Source organism: Ranitomeya imitator, chromosome 6 (assembly GCF_032444005.1).
Source record: "Ranitomeya imitator isolate aRanImi1 chromosome 6, aRanImi1.pri, whole genome shotgun sequence".
Taxonomy (NCBI): Eukaryota; Metazoa; Chordata; class Amphibia; order Anura; family Dendrobatidae; genus Ranitomeya; species Ranitomeya imitator.
In genome coordinates, this window is record NC_091287.1 from 523,701,860 (window position 1) to 523,719,312 (window position 17,453).

The following is a 17,453-nucleotide window of genomic DNA, read 5'->3' on the forward strand; positions in this document are numbered from 1 at the left end:
GACGGTGATGATGATGTCCAGAAGCAAAACTAGAGTCAGACGGGCCTCAATGCAAAATTTTAATCCAGGGCCCCAACTGCATATTGGGCCCTTGTGGTGTTCTAGATCCTATAATATAACATAATGGTGCGTATGCCCACCACGAAATAACGTCCCCCATCCTGGCCCCTTCCTATAATAATATCCCCCATACTGGGCCCCTTCCTATAATAATGTCCCCCATACTGCCCCCTTCTTATAATAATGTCCCCCATATTGGGCTCCTTCCTGAAATAATGTCTCCATACTGGGCCCCTTCTTATAATAATGTCGTCTGAGAATGCACATCTAGGTGAAATAGGCATGAAAGGGTATGACTGCGATCATTACACCCCTGATGATGTGTGTAAAGTGATGTGGAATTAATAGAACATAGAAAATAGATTTATAAATAAATGGTAAAATGCTTATTCTAAAATTTCTCTTTCTTTAGAATAATATATATAAATGGATTATTCTGAGCCAGGCTTTTTTTTTTGCTAAGTATGAGAAGGTTGATTTAGATGACTTCCTTGACTCAAAAAAAAAAAAAAAAAAAAAAAAAAGTAAACACAGTAAAATAAATTTATTTAGCGCTTTCTTTTTTTTTTTTTTTTCAAATTGTAATTGCCAATTAATTTCATCCAATAGTCTGGGATCTTTCATTCCTGTACTAGTTGTGTTAACCCCCATGAAAAAAAACACACCTACTGGATGTATCCTTTTAAAAAAAAAAAAAAACAACATAAAATTTTAGATTGTTCCATATTGTAAAACTGTATTTATTTTATTTAGGGTCTCTATCCTGAATCTCATGGGATTGTTGGTAATTCTATGTATGATCCAGTGTTTGATGCCAACTTCAGCCTTCGTTCACGGGAGAAATTCAATCACAGATGGTGGGGAGGCCAACCAGTAAGTAATAAACAACATTCAGTCTTGACAATGATAATTCTTTAAAATGATAATTCTTAAAAAAAAAAAAAAAAACATCGATATAATTATTTATAATTATTTATTATATGTGGCAATACCTGGATGTGTACCTGGATATCGGGACTATCCAGCTGTGTTATACAAAGTCTGCACACTCTTCGGGGGGGGTTACAGTCTGGATATCTTACCATGTGTTTTGGGGTTTTGCGATTATACCGATTATTATAAGGGAGTCATATGTTCTTAACTTTTTTTTTTTTTTCCCAGATTTGGATTACGGCTGATAAACAAGGGGTTAAGGCAGCCACGTTCTTCTGGCCTGTGTAAGTCCTTTTTGCATAGTTGTTAATTAGTGAGCTGGTTTTTGGTTCTTTTAATGGGAATGTGTCTGGAAACACTATTGTAACTATTGTTGTAATGAAGTTTAATTATTTTATAGAATATATAATTTTATATGTTATAATAATTTTTATATTGTAAATATATATATAATATATCACTACATATAATATATACGGTAATAAAATATTTTTTATTATTATTATTATATTTTTATTTTTCCATGTGATTTGTCTACGGTAAAAATCCTGAACTTATGGAATTTTTCATTCCAAAGGTGCCATAAAAGTGTAAAGTGTATGGTGCCTCCCTATGGGAGGGAAGGATCCAACCTGTTGGATTTCCGATGTTTGATCCTTTTTGTTCTCTGCGAGATAGAAGAGTCTAGCGCAGGGCTCTCATAGAGAACAGAGCTGCAGGTGCAGATGATCCGCTCCTGTATATGGGGGTGATAGCTGTCAGTCACACGATCATTTGGCCTACAGCTAAGTAATGTATATGGGGGTCTTAAAGAGTCAATAGGAAACAAGAAAATATGTATTACCAGAAAAATCTGCTGCTTTCTCCTCCTTGATTGATCTTTTCACACTCAATTCATGGGTAAAATCTGTGTACATTGAAGACAGGTTCTTCCATTGCTGAGAATAAGCGACCAGACTGTAGAAGGAGTTGGTGGACAATATTCCACGCTGCCGACAGAATGGAGACGTATATCCCAGTATGGTACAGTGGTGGTTTATTTCAACGCGTTTCTAAGTATATCACTTCTTCAGGAAAAACCACAAGTATCTGTGTCCACCAACTCCTTCTACAGTCTGAAGGTCACTTGCTGACCCGTGCAGCTGATTTTCTACATTATATGCGTCAGATTGAACAGGTGAGTTTAATCCGAGTGCTAAACTAACTATTTCTCGGATAACACCCTATTTGCGCTGATCTCTCGTATAGTTTCTTGAGAATAAGCGACGATGGTCTTTGTGTTAAAAATTCTATCGAGAGAGTCCAGCTGGAGGCAGACACAGACATTCTGCTGCAAGTTCTCCTGAACCGACAGTTCTCCATAGCATTTTATGAGCACCAACTGTCTGATCTCTGTAATGTAACATCTGTCTTCAGTGAATTCAGAACATTTAGAATAAATGATCAATCCAGGAAGATAAAAGCTGAATTCCCTATTAAGACATATTTCAATGGTTCTTATTTCCATGTGTGTTATTAATTTGTGAAAAATAAAAAAAAATATTTAGAATTGAGAGTCCTCAGTGGTTGATACCTTTTAATGGCTAACTGAAAAGATGGTAACAAATTGCAAGTTTTCGAGACTACACAGGTCTCTTCATCAGGCAAAGACTAAAAGAAATTCTGAAGAATCACATATTTATGCACAACATAGCACAGGAAAAAAAAATGTATTGCCACCATCCAAGAACAATTGAAAACCAGATCACAAGAGCCACCAGAATATCAAGGAATCACCTGCTACATTACAAAGCTAAAGAAGAAAATAACCGGGTGCCTCTAGTAGTCACCTACAATCCAAATCTGGAGGTGCTAAGGGAAGCTGCACGGAAATTACAACCTTTACTACAAAAAGATGCCCGTGTGGTGTACTTAATTATTTGTACTAAATGTCCAACTGGGGGTCTGTATGTGGGGGAGGCAGGGCAAAAGCTTAGAACAAGAATGAATTCTCGCCGCCACACAATAAGAGAAAAAAGAATGGATCTACCTGTGGCAATACATTTCTGTCTCCCAAATCATAACATTGTGGACATGAAATTACTTGTGTTAAAAGGTAACTTCAAATCTCAGAGAGACAGAAGAGTCTGGGAATATAAACTGATGACGACCTTTGACATTCTAAATGCAGGAATGAATGTGTCGCACGGATTTATGTCTTTTTACATCAACTAAGGAACTTGCCCCTCAGACTATGAGGGGTCATCACAACAGAGACCCTGATCAGAGAACAATAAAACATTCCTTATCTAAGAGCTGGCCCAATATTTATGGACATAACTGTTTATCACTCATGGTAATTCTGCTTCATGTCACCTGTCTTATCCATGTTTTTTCCCTTTTTTTTCTATACTATGTTGTGCACAAATATGTGATTCTTCAGAATTTCTTTTAGTCGTTGCCTGATGAAGAGACCTGTGTAGTCTCGAAAGCTTGCAATTTGTTACCATCTTTTCAGTTAGCCATTAAAAGGTATCAACCTCTGAGGACTCTCAATTCTAAATATTTTTCTATCTACTGGCTAACACGGTACCAAGATACATTTCTTTCCTGTGTGAAAAATGAAAGACAGTTATTCTTTAAGCATCAGAATAAGCCAAACCTTCATCTCATTACCATTACAGACTGGTTTACAATGACGGAGGATGCCTATGTGTAGATGACTCTGGCTCCTCCATGTTACATCTCCCTCCCTCCCTGCGCAGTGACCTTTGCACAGGTCACCGAGCATGCCTACAAAACTCTGCCATAGAAATCAATGAGTCTTCTCCAGATTACAGGTTCCTATAATCTCACGTGACCGCTTTAAAGCAAATATTTGAGTGCTGTTAGCGTTAACCATATTGAATCTAAAGCTAGACCATATTACCATCATGTGAAATTGGCTTTGCGCCAGTTTCATACAACTGACGTTATCGATCAGCATATGGACCACAATATCTGGCCTAGCCTTGGGTCTCCTCACCCGAATGCTATAGCATAATAGGTATAATGTATATGAGTCTGTTGAACTTGGATCAGGATACCTGCATCCATTCCGGACATCACGGTCTGAACTCGGACTGGGAATGATGGATATGAGAAACTGGCCTCAAAGGGAACCAGTCATGCCAAAGAACACTATTAACCTATAGATATGGGGTTAATCTGCTGGTGAATAGCATTCTAAAGCAGTCTGGTTGCTGCGATGAACGCCCACCTGCTGGGAGAAGATTACTTTATGCCTGCCGGCAGCCTCCGGCTTTCAGTCACAGAGGTGCGGCTACAGTTATGGCTTCACAATGACTGTAACCACACCCTGGCACTGACTGACAGCCAGCTCTGTACTAATGCACCGCTGAGCCAGCTGTCCATCAGATCTGGTGTGTGGTTACAGCCGGTGATTGAAGGCGTGATTCTGTGAATGAAAGCCGGCGGTACCTTGGAGGAAAAAAGTTAATTCCCTCCTGACAGTAGGGCTCCCAGTTTTGGAATTCCGTTAACCTGCAGACTATACTCATATCTTCAGGTTAATAGCATTTTGTGACGTGACAGGTTCTCTTTAACTAGAATAGTTCGCATAGATTTGAGAAATTCTGCAAGAGAAAAATGGTCCAGCTACTTATACAAAACAATCCAGATTATTGCATTTATTTATCAAGGGCCTCTACGTAGAAGTGATTACGTGGGCTACTAAGGACAACTATTCCACTTCTTTTTTTTTTTTTTTTTGCACTTCTTTTGATAAATCTGTATCAGTCCTATTATACTTGCTTCCTTTTACCAGTTGGCACTCTTCTTTCATTCTTTCCTAGGGCGATCACCCAACAACGTAGAGTAATGACTGTTCTACAGTGGTTGCATCTACCAGAAACTGAAAGGTATGTCCTGGCATAGCTGTTCTTTTCTTTGCTGTGCAATTATTTATGATTACCATGAATAATAATAATTTAAAAGCAGTCATAATTAATAAACTAGTATTTCAAAGAGAAGTTATACCAAAGCTCATACGTTATGTCTGACTGTATAATAATTAGATAATATAGTAAAACGTAAAAAAAATCACCATAAAGAATTAGCCAGAGATATAGTGGAATTCAGGCTGACATAATACAATATGAAGTAGATGAATACATGAACATCTAGGGAGAATGGTATATAGTAATCAGATTGCATGGCATGGCCTGCTGCTCCTCATAAACACTTCATAGCACAGTTTCGCCATGTTGCTTCATCAGGGAGTTGTGTATGCGTTAGAAATTTTTAGACAGTCTGCTTATTTACGCATATAATTTTTTTCCAAGCTCAGATTCCCTGCAGTTCTGTAGCAAAATATGGAAATGTGCATAATTAGGTCTTGCGTAGAAACCTGTATACTGTATGGGCAGCACGGTGGTGCAGTGGTTAGCACAGCAGCCTTGCAGCGCTGGGGTCCTGGGTTCTAATCCCACCCAGGACAACATCTGCAAAGAGTTTGTATGTTCTCTCCGTGTTTGCGTGGGTTTCCTCCGGGCACTCCGGTTTCCTCCCACATTCCAAAGACATACTGATAGGGATTCTAGATTGTGAGCCCCATCGGGGACAGTAATGATAATGTGTGCAAAACTGTAAAGCGCTGCGGAATATGTTAGCGCTATATAAAAATAAAGATTATTATTATTATTATTATTATTATACTCACCACCTGGGTCATTTTATCCCATGGGAAATCTTCTAGGGTCTCCCAGCTGGTTTTTGTTACACCCAATGGCAAGGCTTCCTCTGTCCCCATGCTGGTGTAGTTTGATACCCTGTGGCAAAGTTTCTGTGGTCCACCAGCTTGATTTTATCACACCCAGCGTCAAACTGGGGTGCCAAGAACCCACCAGTATCCAACTCCAGGGCTCTACTTTTCAGCTATGTGCAAATGTGACATTATCCTCAATCACAAATTTGCATAACAATGAACTGGATAGATTTTTAAATTAATAAGATGCTGCTTTTATCTGTACATGGTGATTAAGTGTATATTGCCAAGAACTGCTCGTATAGGAGGGTGGTGGCCCATTCTTGAACTGGGGCCCACCGGAGGATTCTCCTGTTCTCTTGTAGGCCAGTCCAATGATGACACCCCATAGTGAAGCCTCTGCTGTCCCCACCCTACCCCCCCACCATTGGTCTTGTTTTATTATACCCCATGGTTCACCAACTGGTCTTGGTTTATTGAAGCCCTCCAGACAAGTGACTACTGCAGCCAATCACAGGCTTCAGCAATAATGTGTCAAAATGTCATCCTCGAAGGGGTAAATGCGTGGCTCAGCTGTGGATCCAGATAAGCCATGGCAGAGGAGGAGCAGAATATATGGCTATACTGACTGTAGCATTGTAAATACAGTGATTCATAACCTTTCTGTTACTTTTTAGACCATATGTATATGCAATATATTTGGAGCAACCCGATCAAGCAGGACATCGATATGGACCGTTCAGCAGTGAGGTGTGTACTGAGTCTATTACATTTGACTAAAACTGTAGTCATACAATATTCCCTTAGTAATTGACGTTAACCATCATTGGACCACACGCACAACCCTCCTCAGGTCAACGTTACATACCCTAGATGTGTATATTCTCAAAGGTTGTGTAGTTCATAAAATTTCTGCAATGAAAAATTGTTTTAATTGCCGCATCGTTGTGGATTGGCTGCATGTCACTTCATGCATAAATTAGTAGCCTTCTAAGTTCCTATGTCAAAAAGATTTAGGACTGATACACATCACTGCATATGGTCAATTTGCAACTGATCGAGTGCATTGACGTAGGTTTGAACAAGATTTACACAGCCCCCCGAGGAAGCCATTTATGCAAAACGCGCATCGGGGCTTGTGCGTTCAATCCCTGCCGGGTCTCCTCCTCCCCACATGGGTAAGCATTCTTAGACCAGATGAGCAGCATGTTTCTTTTCTTTTTGGGCTTTCCCTAGCACTTGCTGGAATGATGGTTTTCTTGCTATGGAGAACTGCACATGCACTTGCTCTGCTCTGGGTCATTATTATTATTTTTGTGCTCTTTTGCTGCTAACATTTAAGTGGAGGTCCCTTGACAGTTTGTGAGGCTTATTGGTCTGTCCCCCCATTTTATCTTGTCTTGTATTTTGTATTTGGGCTATACGCCCTTATATATTTCTGTGAGTGAGTTTATACAATAAAGACATGTTTTGTACTATATTTAAGTCTCTCTGGAGAGTCTCACTTCACATTATATCAATATCTGTACTTCTGAGTGGTTGACTCCTTGTTCTTTGTAGGATTTGAACAAGATTATTGTTTGATCTAATGACCTTATCATGATGTCAATATGTTATCACTTTTAACTATACTCTATACACATGGAAATGGGATTTAGTAAATGAGGGGGCAAGTGCAAAACTTCTAAATAAAATATATTGGTAGCTGTGGATCTGGATACAGAAAATTGAGGTCGGTCATAAGTTTTCCCTTAAGTGCTTGGTGCAAGTGAAAAGTATAGGATGATTCACTCGCTACTTTACCCAGAAAAATTGCTGTAGCTTCTAAAAGAGACTATCTATCGTACTGAAATTTGGGCTTGGTTCATGAGAAACTGAGGTTTTAAAGCCAGTGTTGAAAATGTCCACCGTTTACATCAAGTATACCTGCACATGCCGTTCCATATTGTAGAAACTATTCTTCAGGATGTCTGGGCTCATAGCCTGAATTTCTCGTTGTATGTTCTCTCGGAGTGTCTGTAATGTTCGTTGCTTGTTACTGTACATCCGACCTTTCAAATGGCCCCCAAGGAAAAAATCCGGCAATAATGAATTCCTGAATGACAGTGAACTCTGTATGGGCGAACACGATATTTCTTGGCTGCTCATTGACTTCTCGAATACGACATGCCAGTCTCCTGGGAAAACCTGTTCAATGATTTACTTAGCTATGCCAGAAGTTGCTGTTTCACATCTTGAATTGCTTCTTCAGACGACGTCCTCCATCATGTTGTTCCTGTATGTTCCAGCGTATTCACCAATGACTGAATATATGGTTTGGATGGTGGATTTCGACCTCCAAACCTCTTTAGAAACTCACTTTGGCACCTCTTTAAGGAATCAGTATTCCAATAAGTGTTGACAATGAAAACACGCTCCACCCAACTGTATCCGTACACCATTAACAAATGAAGAAGGAATTCGACAGAAGTGAAATGCAAGCACCACACAAACTACCGACATGAAAAAAGGCATGCAGCAGGTCTATCTCCTAGTGGAGTCAACCAGTGGGGCAAGAAGTCAGAGAGACCACTCGGGGGCAAGGATGTTTCTTGTCGTTGAGGTTCATTGCACGTTCACTTTTCATGAACCGATTGGCTAGTAATCCACTATATCAAACCCAAATATTGAAATGTTAAAAGTAACATCTGTGGCTCATGTGTTGAATGTTGACAATGTTTTTTGTTTTTTCCTGTAGCTGACAAACCAATTAAAGGACATTGATGGAGTAGTCGGCATGTTAATGGACGGCTTGAAACAAATGAAGCTGCATAGGTGCGTCAACATTATCTTTGTAGGAGATCATGGTAAGTTTACTTCTTTTGGATTTCTTTTTGCCATGTGGACAGGGCACACATGCAGACAACAAGTTTTATGGTTACATATCCTATATAGGACTCCAAGCTTGGTAGCTGCTATTATTGTAGGGGGCGCTATTGTGTGATTTTTTTTTTTTCAGTAAGGCTTATTTTTTTTGCAAACTGGTGCTGTAGAAATGTAAAGTACATACCAATTGAAATGGGTTTGTTGTCCCCTTCTCCTTTCCAATCCATGACTTGTGTGTATATACATATATCTCCATCATAAATTGGGCTGTAGAACTGAGGCCGGATGTATTATACATCCAGCAGCTGCCTCTAACAGAAGTGTCCGTAGATTGCTCCTGTTTAACCACTTAAATGCCTATATATTCAGTTGGGTCGTCCGTTGAGGCACCAATTGTCTCCATAACTTAATCATGCCAGCCATGGGCCTGCTGAAGGTCTCCTTCACTGCCATCTTGACACTCCTGTGAAGCTCAGCCACAGACTGCAGTAGATCATAAAGATCACTGTTGTGAATTCTGTGGCAGAGCTCCCTCCTGTGGTCACAAGTGGTACTTCGGCTGGTTCTCTCTGTGAGCTTCCGTTGGTGGAGGAAAGTGGTACTGCGGCTTCTGAGTTTCCTTTCTCAGGTGATGTGGTGAAGTCGTTAGGTGCTGCTCTATTTAACTCCACCTAGTGCTTTGATCCTGGCTTCCAGTCAATGTTCTAGTATTGGACCTGTTTCCTCCTGGATCGTTCCTGTGGCCTGCTGCTCTGCATAGCTAAGTTCCTCTTTGCTATTTGTTTGCTGTTTTTTTCTGTCCAGCTTGTCATTTTGTTTTTACTGCTTGCTGGAAGCTCTGGGACGCAGAGGGTGTACCTCCGTGCCGTTAGTTCGGTACGGAGGGTCTTTTTGCCCCCTTTGCGTGGTTTTTGTAGGGTTTTGTGTTGACCGCAAAGTTACCTTTCCTATCCTCGCTCTGTTCAGAAAGTTGGGCCTCACTTTGCTAAATATATTTCATCTCTACGCTTGTCTTTTCATCTTAACTCACAGTCATTATATGTGGGGGCTGCCTTTTCCTTTGGGGTATTTCTCTGAGGCAAGGTAGGCTTATTTTCTATCTTCAGGCTAGCTAGTTTCTCAGGCCGTGCCGAGTTGCATAGGGAGCGTCAGGCGCAATCCACGGCTGCCTTTAGTGTGGTTTGGAGAGGATTAGGGATTGCGGTCAACAGAGTTCCCACGTCTCAGAGCTCGTTCTTGTTTTTTGGGTTATTGCCAGGTCACTGTATGTGCGCTGACCTCTATGTTCATTGTGGTACTGAATTACCTTTCATAACAGATCACAATATCTCATAACGATGATAGAATTAGATTAATAAAAAAGTAATGTTCTCTGGAAAAATTAAAATAAAAATTAATTTGGCCTCACTTTTTTTCGGGGGGGGGGGGGGGGGCTTGATGATTTTTTTTTTTCCTTCCATTTTTTTTAGCACAAGTTGGAATTGCTCTTGTATTAGTTTTGAGTAGAATGAGTTTGCACTTGCTTTGTTTCTTGTGGCAATATGCTCTACTTCGGGCGACAGAGTGGATTAGGCAGAGGCATGGATTGTGCACTTGTTTTTACAAAATCTCAGGCTTGATAATGTCAAAGTTTCTTGGCTTGGCTGATAACGCACTAGACCTACGTTCTTAGGGTAAAGATCTCTGGCATCCAGCAGTGTCTCGATTGCTCCAGCCGTGGCGATAAAAAGCTCAGAAATTCCACATCCATCATGGCTCCACTCTGAGTACATTTTGATGTTTTAATTAAAAAGACTTTTAGCTTTGGAATAATTCAGAAAGATTATTCAACTACGAACCCGGCAGCTGGAAGTCAATAATTTTACTTTTAGGTCATCGTAAACTAGAACAAAGTGTGCTGTCTTATCACAGCTGGTGTGTTGAAATCAAGGATCAGCAGGACCTTTTTAATCGGGGTCGAAAAATTTTTTTTTTCTAAATGTTAGTACCAATTCTGTGTTAACCATATAATGCTTGTGAGCATGGATAAAGGACCTGATATCCCTATAACGGGGATGGACAAAAGGAAGTTGGTTCTTGAAGCCTGGAAGCCAGTTAGAACAAAATCAGAATCATAAAACCATATGGACCTCTTAGGGTATGTGCACACATTGCAGATTTGCCTGTGGAATTTTCTGCACGGATCCTTCCTCTCTTGGTGGAAAACGCAGTTGAAAATCCGCACGGTTTTGATGTGGATTTGATGCAGATTTTCATGCGTTTTTTTTCCATGCTGATTTGTCTGCGTTTTTGTAAGCTAAATAAAGATATATTATTTACCAAAAAAAAAAAAATTGTGATGTCATTTCGATGTCCAACCTCTTCTTTTACATACTCTATTGAAGAATGTTTACATGCAGAGATAGATAATCTGTAGATAGATAATAGATAGATATATCTATAAATAATACCAAGCCCGATGTTTCGTAATACTCATAATAAAATGGTACACATAAAAAAGACACACACACACACACACACACACACACACATCTGCGCTAGGCCGGGGTCACACTTGTGAGAAACTCGCACGAGTATCGCACCTCAATACCTGGCACTGCCGGGTATTAAGGTGCAAGACTCGTGCGAGTTTCTTGCAAGTATGACCCCAGCCTTAAAAGCAATATCTGTTTAATTTAAAAATTTAAAATGGAGTGAGCTCCCGCGCAATTTTCCAAACCGGAGAGGGAAAGCCAGCGACTGGTGCCCGATGGTTATAGCCTGGGAAGGAGATAATACCCATGGAGCTTCCCAGGCTATTAATATCAGCTCACAGCTGTATAATTGACCTTTACTGGCTATTAAAATAGGGGAGCCCCCCAAAAATGACGTGGGGTCCCCCTATAATTAATAACCAGCAAAGGCTATGCAGACAGCTGCAGGCTGATATTAACAGCCTAGGAAGGGGCCATTGATATTGCCCTGCCCCCTTCCCCCCCCCGACTACAAACACCAGCTAACCTACCCCCCCTTCCTTAAAAAAAACATGTGTGAACATGGCCTTACTGTGTTTACCAGTTCAGGCCAATTTTGTTCTATATTTTGATCAGATTTTTATGGACATCATACCAAATGTGTGTTTTTTTTAATGGGGGAAAAGCTGGGCTGATTTGAAATGTAATATATAACAAATATATAAAAAAAATTCAAATCAACCCAGCGTTTCCCCAATTAAAAATAAATAAATTAAAACAATACACATATTTGTGGTCATGTCCATAAAAATCTGATCTATCAAAATATAAAAATTTACCAGAATTGGTAAACAGTTTCAAGAAAAAGAAAATTATTATAATATATACAGACAGTCATGACCAAAAGTGTTGTCACGCTTGAAATTGTTCCAGAAAAGAAAGTGTTTCTTCCAGAAAATTATTGCAATTACACATGTTTTATTATACATGTTTATTTCTTTTGTGTGTCTTGGAACAACACAAAAAAAAGAGAAAAAAGGGCAAGTTGGACATAATTTTTGGCACCTCTCCAAATTTGTGGGTAAGCAACTTTGTTTCAAGCATATGATCCTTGTTTAAACTCACCTGTGGAAAGTAACAGGTGTGAGCAATATGAAAATCACACCTGAAACAAGATAAAAAGGGGAGAAGGTGACTCCTTTAGAGCTCATACTCATTTTCGAGAAAAACATATGAATGCAATCTGATACAATATCGGATTGCACTCTGATCAAGGTTATTCAATGGGTTACATCTCATCTGCAATTTTTCTTCTTAGCTGAAATCGTACTGAGAAAAAAATTGCAGCATGCTGCGATTAGCAGTGTATCTCAGATGAGACTCACCAACGCAAGTCAATGGATTAAAGGCAAAAAATTGCATGGCATATGGACCATGCGAGTGTCATCCGATTTCTACACACCCATGTCCTTTGAACAGCCAGCAAATCTGCATCCACATACTGTAAAATGACAGCGGGACCCGACAGAATAGAATAGATAGAATACATTCACTATATATGTATAGAATATGTTGAGTCCTCTTCCGTCCCTGGCTTCCTGGATTGTGGAATCCAAGTAAATGACACGCAGCACAAAGGTTGTGTGTTCATAAACAGGGGTAGCCCCGGAGCACGCCTGCCTCACTGGGCGCTGCCCCTTCTTTATATAGTAAGAAGTTAGGCATTTACAGACATGCGCACAAGCGCTCATATTTCATAATCACTTACAAAGCAAATCTATATTAGTGAAAAGTTACAATATCTGGTATGTGGGTGAAAGGCTACAATATCAAGGAGAAATGCGCGCGTGATTACTTCTATAAAAGGAAATGTCAAGTTTGCTGTGCAGAAGCAGATTTCATCTGGGAGACAAAATGGATCCTTTGGTTCAGTCTGGTCTCCACAATTCCCCCCTTTGACATATTCTTTTATTATTTGTCATAAATTTTTGCATGAAGCTTGTGCATTTTCTTCTTTATGCGGCAGTATAATGTATCCATGATGCCTTTCCTTCAAGCTTGACTGATGTAGGTGTTGTCAACAGGACTTGGAAGGGTCCGTCAAATCTTGGTTCAAGAGCCTTTCTGGTGTGTCTTTTTATATAGACTTGATCACCTGGTTCCAACTTGTGACTTCCTTCAGTGTTATCAGGATCTGGAAGGGAAGCAAAAACTTGTGCATGCACCTTAGTTAATTGTTTCTGAAGATTTTGCACATAGGAAGTCAGTGATTCAATATTTAACACAAGTTGCTGTGGAAAGTAACATCCTAAATTGGCAGTCCTGCCAAACAAAATTTCATATGGAGACAGTTTAGTCTTACCCCTTGGGGTATTGCGTATTGAGTAAAAGGGCCAGTGGAAGGCATTCTGTCCAAGGCTTTCCTGTTTCAGCCATGGCTTTCTGTATTTTTAATTTTAAAGTTCCATTCATGCGTTCCACCTTACCAGAACTTTGAGGATGATACGGAGTGTGTAACTGACTTTCAACACCCAACATTTTCAGTACATTTTGAAATATTTCTCCAGTGAAATGAGTACCCCTATCTGACTCGATCACTTCAGGGAGACCATAACGGGGCACCAGTTCGGTAACTAGCTTTACAGCAGTGTTTTTAGCTGAAGCCTTCCGAACTGGATAGGCCTCTGGCCACCCCGAGAACATGTCCACACACACCAACACATACTCATACCCATTACTCTTTGGCAGCTGGATAAAGTCTATCTGCAACCGTTGAAACGGGTAGAGAGGTCGGACGTGGTGCTTCATAGGGGTCTTTGCTGTCTGTCCGGGATTATGTGTCAGGCATATAGCGCATGCAGCACAATAGTCTCTTGCGTAGTTGCCAAAACCTGGAGCCAACCAGACTTGCTTTGCCAGTAGTGTCATTGCATTTGCAGACACATGCGTAGGGTGATGTAATCCACCAACTACAATCGGGTACCAGGCTCTAGGTAGACATATTAGTCCATCTTTCTTCCAAATTCCCGCTTGTTCTTCTGCCCCTTCCTTTTTCCACCTGTCCCTCTCCTCTTCTCCTGCATCTTCCTGTGCTTGTCTCAGTCTATCTTCAGTATTTTCTGTGGGGTTTACAGTATGAACCTGTTGTAAGGGTTTGACAGCTGCTGCTTTGGCTGCTTTATCAGCCCTATCATTTCCCCTAGATTCCCTAGTGTCGAGTCTCACATGTGCAGCTACCTTGATTACTGCTACTTCTTTTGTTTCTTGTGCAGCCTCTAAGATCTGTTTGATCAGAGAAGCATGTTTTACAGGTTGTCCTGACGCTGTCATGTAACCTCTAGCTCTCCAGATTACTCCAAAATCAAACACAATACCATGTGCATACCTAGAATCAGTGTATATATTAGCTGTCTGATTCTCAGCTATTTTTAGAGCTTCAATCAATGCTGTTAGTTCTGCTTCTTGTGCAGACTGTTTCGGTGGAAGCGGTTCTGCTTTGAGAGTTTCAGATTCTGACACAACTGCATACCCTGTATGGAAGTTACCTGTGTCATCTGCAAACCTACTACCATCTATAAACAGCTCTAAATCTGGATTTTGATGTGGTGTTTCGGATACATTGGGTAAGCCTACCGTTTCTTGTAAAATGAGCTCTGTACAATCATGTGTGTCTGTAGGGAAAAAATTTGCGTATGGATCAGTGTCCTTATTCCCCCCTTTAGACTCGAGAGGTAGCAGTGTAGCTATATTGAGAGTCTGAAGCCTAGCAAATGTGATAGTAGAGGAGAGCAGCAAAGAACACTGCAGCCGCAAATGTCTGACCATGGAAATGTGTTTTGGTTGGACCTGGTTTAATATCCCATAAACATCATGTGTAGTTTGAACTGTGAGTGGATGCTCTAGGACAATTTCTGATGCTTTGTCCAACAATAGTGAGACAGCAACAACTACACGTACACAGGTTGGCGCTGCTCTAGCTACGGGATCTAACCTTGCTGAAAGATATGCAATTGGTCTTTGTTTCCCTGCATGCTTCTGGGTAAGAACTCCTGTAGCATGGGAATCAACTTCTGCAGCCATAAGCTGAAATGGTTTGGTGTAGTCTGGTAGCCCTAACGCTGGAGCTGAAACAAGGGCATCTTTTAATTGTTGGAACGAAATCTGACCTTCTTTTGTCAACAAATAAGGTTCACTTTTTACACAGTCATACAGTGGTTGCATTAGTTGACTGGCATGTATAATCCATTGTCTACAATGAGACACTATTCCTAAAAATGCTCGTAGCTGTTTATGATTTCTAGGCTCATTCATCTGTCTTATTGCTTCAGTTCTTTGAGGTGTAAGATGCTTTTTACCTTGAGAAATGCAATGACCTAGAAAGACCACTTTGGTCTGACAAACTTGTAGCTTTTGTCTATTCACTTTACACCCTTCTTTTTCTAGGAAACATAGTAAACTCACAGTGGACCTTTCTGCAGTTTCTAGATCTGGGCAGCAAAGTAGTAGGTCATCCACATACTGCAAAATTACTACCTGTGGTTCGGGTTCAAACCTCTGGAGGACTGTTTGTAGGGCATTTGAATAAAGAGTAGGGGAGTGTATCATTCCCTGTGGAAGGCGTGTCCACGCCAACTGTTTGCCCTTAAATGTAAATGCAAACAAATGCCAACTATCTTGGTGTAAAGGAACCGAGAAAAATGCATTTGAAAGATCTATTACAGTAAACACTTGAGAACTGGCTGGTATCTGTGATAGTAACGTATGAGGATTGGGTACAACTGGGGTGATTGGATCTAGAACTTTGTTTATTTCTCTTAGATCATGTACCATACGATATTTGGGCATAGAACCTTTATCAAGAGTTCTCTTCTTGACTGGATACAGAGGAGTGTTAGCAGGTGATTGTATCTCTACCAAAACCCCTTTCTCTCTCTATCCCTCTATCTGTTTTGTAATCGCTAGTTCCTGCTGGGCACTCACAGGGTATTGTCTGAGCTGTGGGAGAACAGTTCCTGGTTGCACAGATAGTTTTACAGGAGAGATATGCAATAATCCCACATCGGTGTCACCCTGTGCCCACAGTGTTTCTGGGACTGTTGAGAGGTCTAGATCTGTGGTGTACTCTTTTTCTTCAGTATAATCCTCAAAAGCCTGAATTCTGACATATTGTTCTAATGTTTCCGCATCATCAGGGATAGTCAGCATGACTGTGCCATCTTCCCTAAAATTGATGTTAGCTTCTAATTTCTTCAAGACATCAGTTCCCAACAAACATGTTGGGGCACCTCTGGCATACAAAAATCTGGATGCAAAACATTTAGGTCCTAAGGAGACCTCTAGGGGCACAGTGTATGGTAGTGTTCGAATTACCCCATCATAACCCTCAGCAAAAGTTGTTTGTTGTGAAATATCTTCCGGGTTTGGAAGAAAATCTTGATTCAAAATTGAGGAAGTTGCACCTGTATCTATTAAAAATGGAATCTCTCTCCCCCCTACATTCACCTGTATTATAGGTCTTCTAGCTGGTAGGGAAGTTTGTAACACATTGAGTCAATCTGAGTCTGGTATGGGACCATCCACTATGGATGTCTGTTGGATGTCTGAGGGCTTATTCTTTGGTACAAATTTTCCTGATTTTATGTCTGCCTGCTTCTTTCTACATTCTTTCTGGAAATGTCCTGGTTTCTTGCAGTAATGACAGGGAAAATTATGTCTTGCCCTTCCACCTGTTGTGTTTGCTTGCGCTATTCTGACAGGCTTATGATTTTCTCTTAAATCCAACTCTATCCCTACGGCTTTTTGCCTGGCCAAGTGTGGGTCTTCCAAGGTTCTCCAATCAGGAGTTGCAGCCTTAAGTTTTTCCTTTACTTTTGGAGACAATCCATCTATAAAGGTTTTTGTAATTAACCTCATCATTCCTGGAGCGGTTAGATCTATTCCTTCATCTCTAAAATTATTCTCTACCCCTAGATAATATTCATCTACCGATTGTCCAGGTCTCTGAGCCACCACTCCCGTTGTTCCTCTCTGCCTCTGTTTCTGCCTCATGAAAACTATTAAATGGTCTACAAATTGTGTTCCTGATTCTATCGTTTGTAAGGCACCTTGTCCCGCTTGTCCCTCTTGTAGCTCCTGTCCCACCTGTGGCCTGTGTCCCTGTAGATGTGTTAGCAGTTCCTGGAAGAGACCAGGAGTCATTTTCATTCTACATAATTCCTCTCCATCTGCCCAGACTCCTGCGTGAGTCTGCATAATTTGCTGTATATACTGTGCGAATCTAACTGGGTACTGGGTAGGATCTGGTGCATTATGTAGAAGAGACATTCCTTCAGCGGGGGACCAAGGGAAGTATTGTCGGGTTTGGTGATATCTAGTTGCCATTGCTCCATCTACACCAG

General features: G+C 40.6%; 1 protein-coding gene across 10 annotated transcripts in view; it reads left to right on the forward strand.

Moving 5' to 3' along the window:
- Positions 1-17,453, forward strand: part of ENPP2 (ectonucleotide pyrophosphatase/phosphodiesterase 2) — a 222,248-nt gene that overhangs the window by 130,209 nt on the left and 74,586 nt on the right. For all 10 annotated transcript variants that reach the window (XM_069731821.1, XM_069731824.1, XM_069731817.1 and 7 more), the window contains exons 8-12: positions 814-933; positions 1,222-1,277; positions 4,827-4,892; positions 6,415-6,487; positions 8,475-8,583. In XM_069731821.1, the coding sequence (XP_069587922.1) occupies positions 814-933; positions 1,222-1,277; positions 4,827-4,892; positions 6,415-6,487; positions 8,475-8,583 (424 nt within the window). The remainder of the gene's footprint in view (positions 1-813; positions 934-1,221; positions 1,278-4,826; positions 4,893-6,414; positions 6,488-8,474; positions 8,584-17,453) is intronic.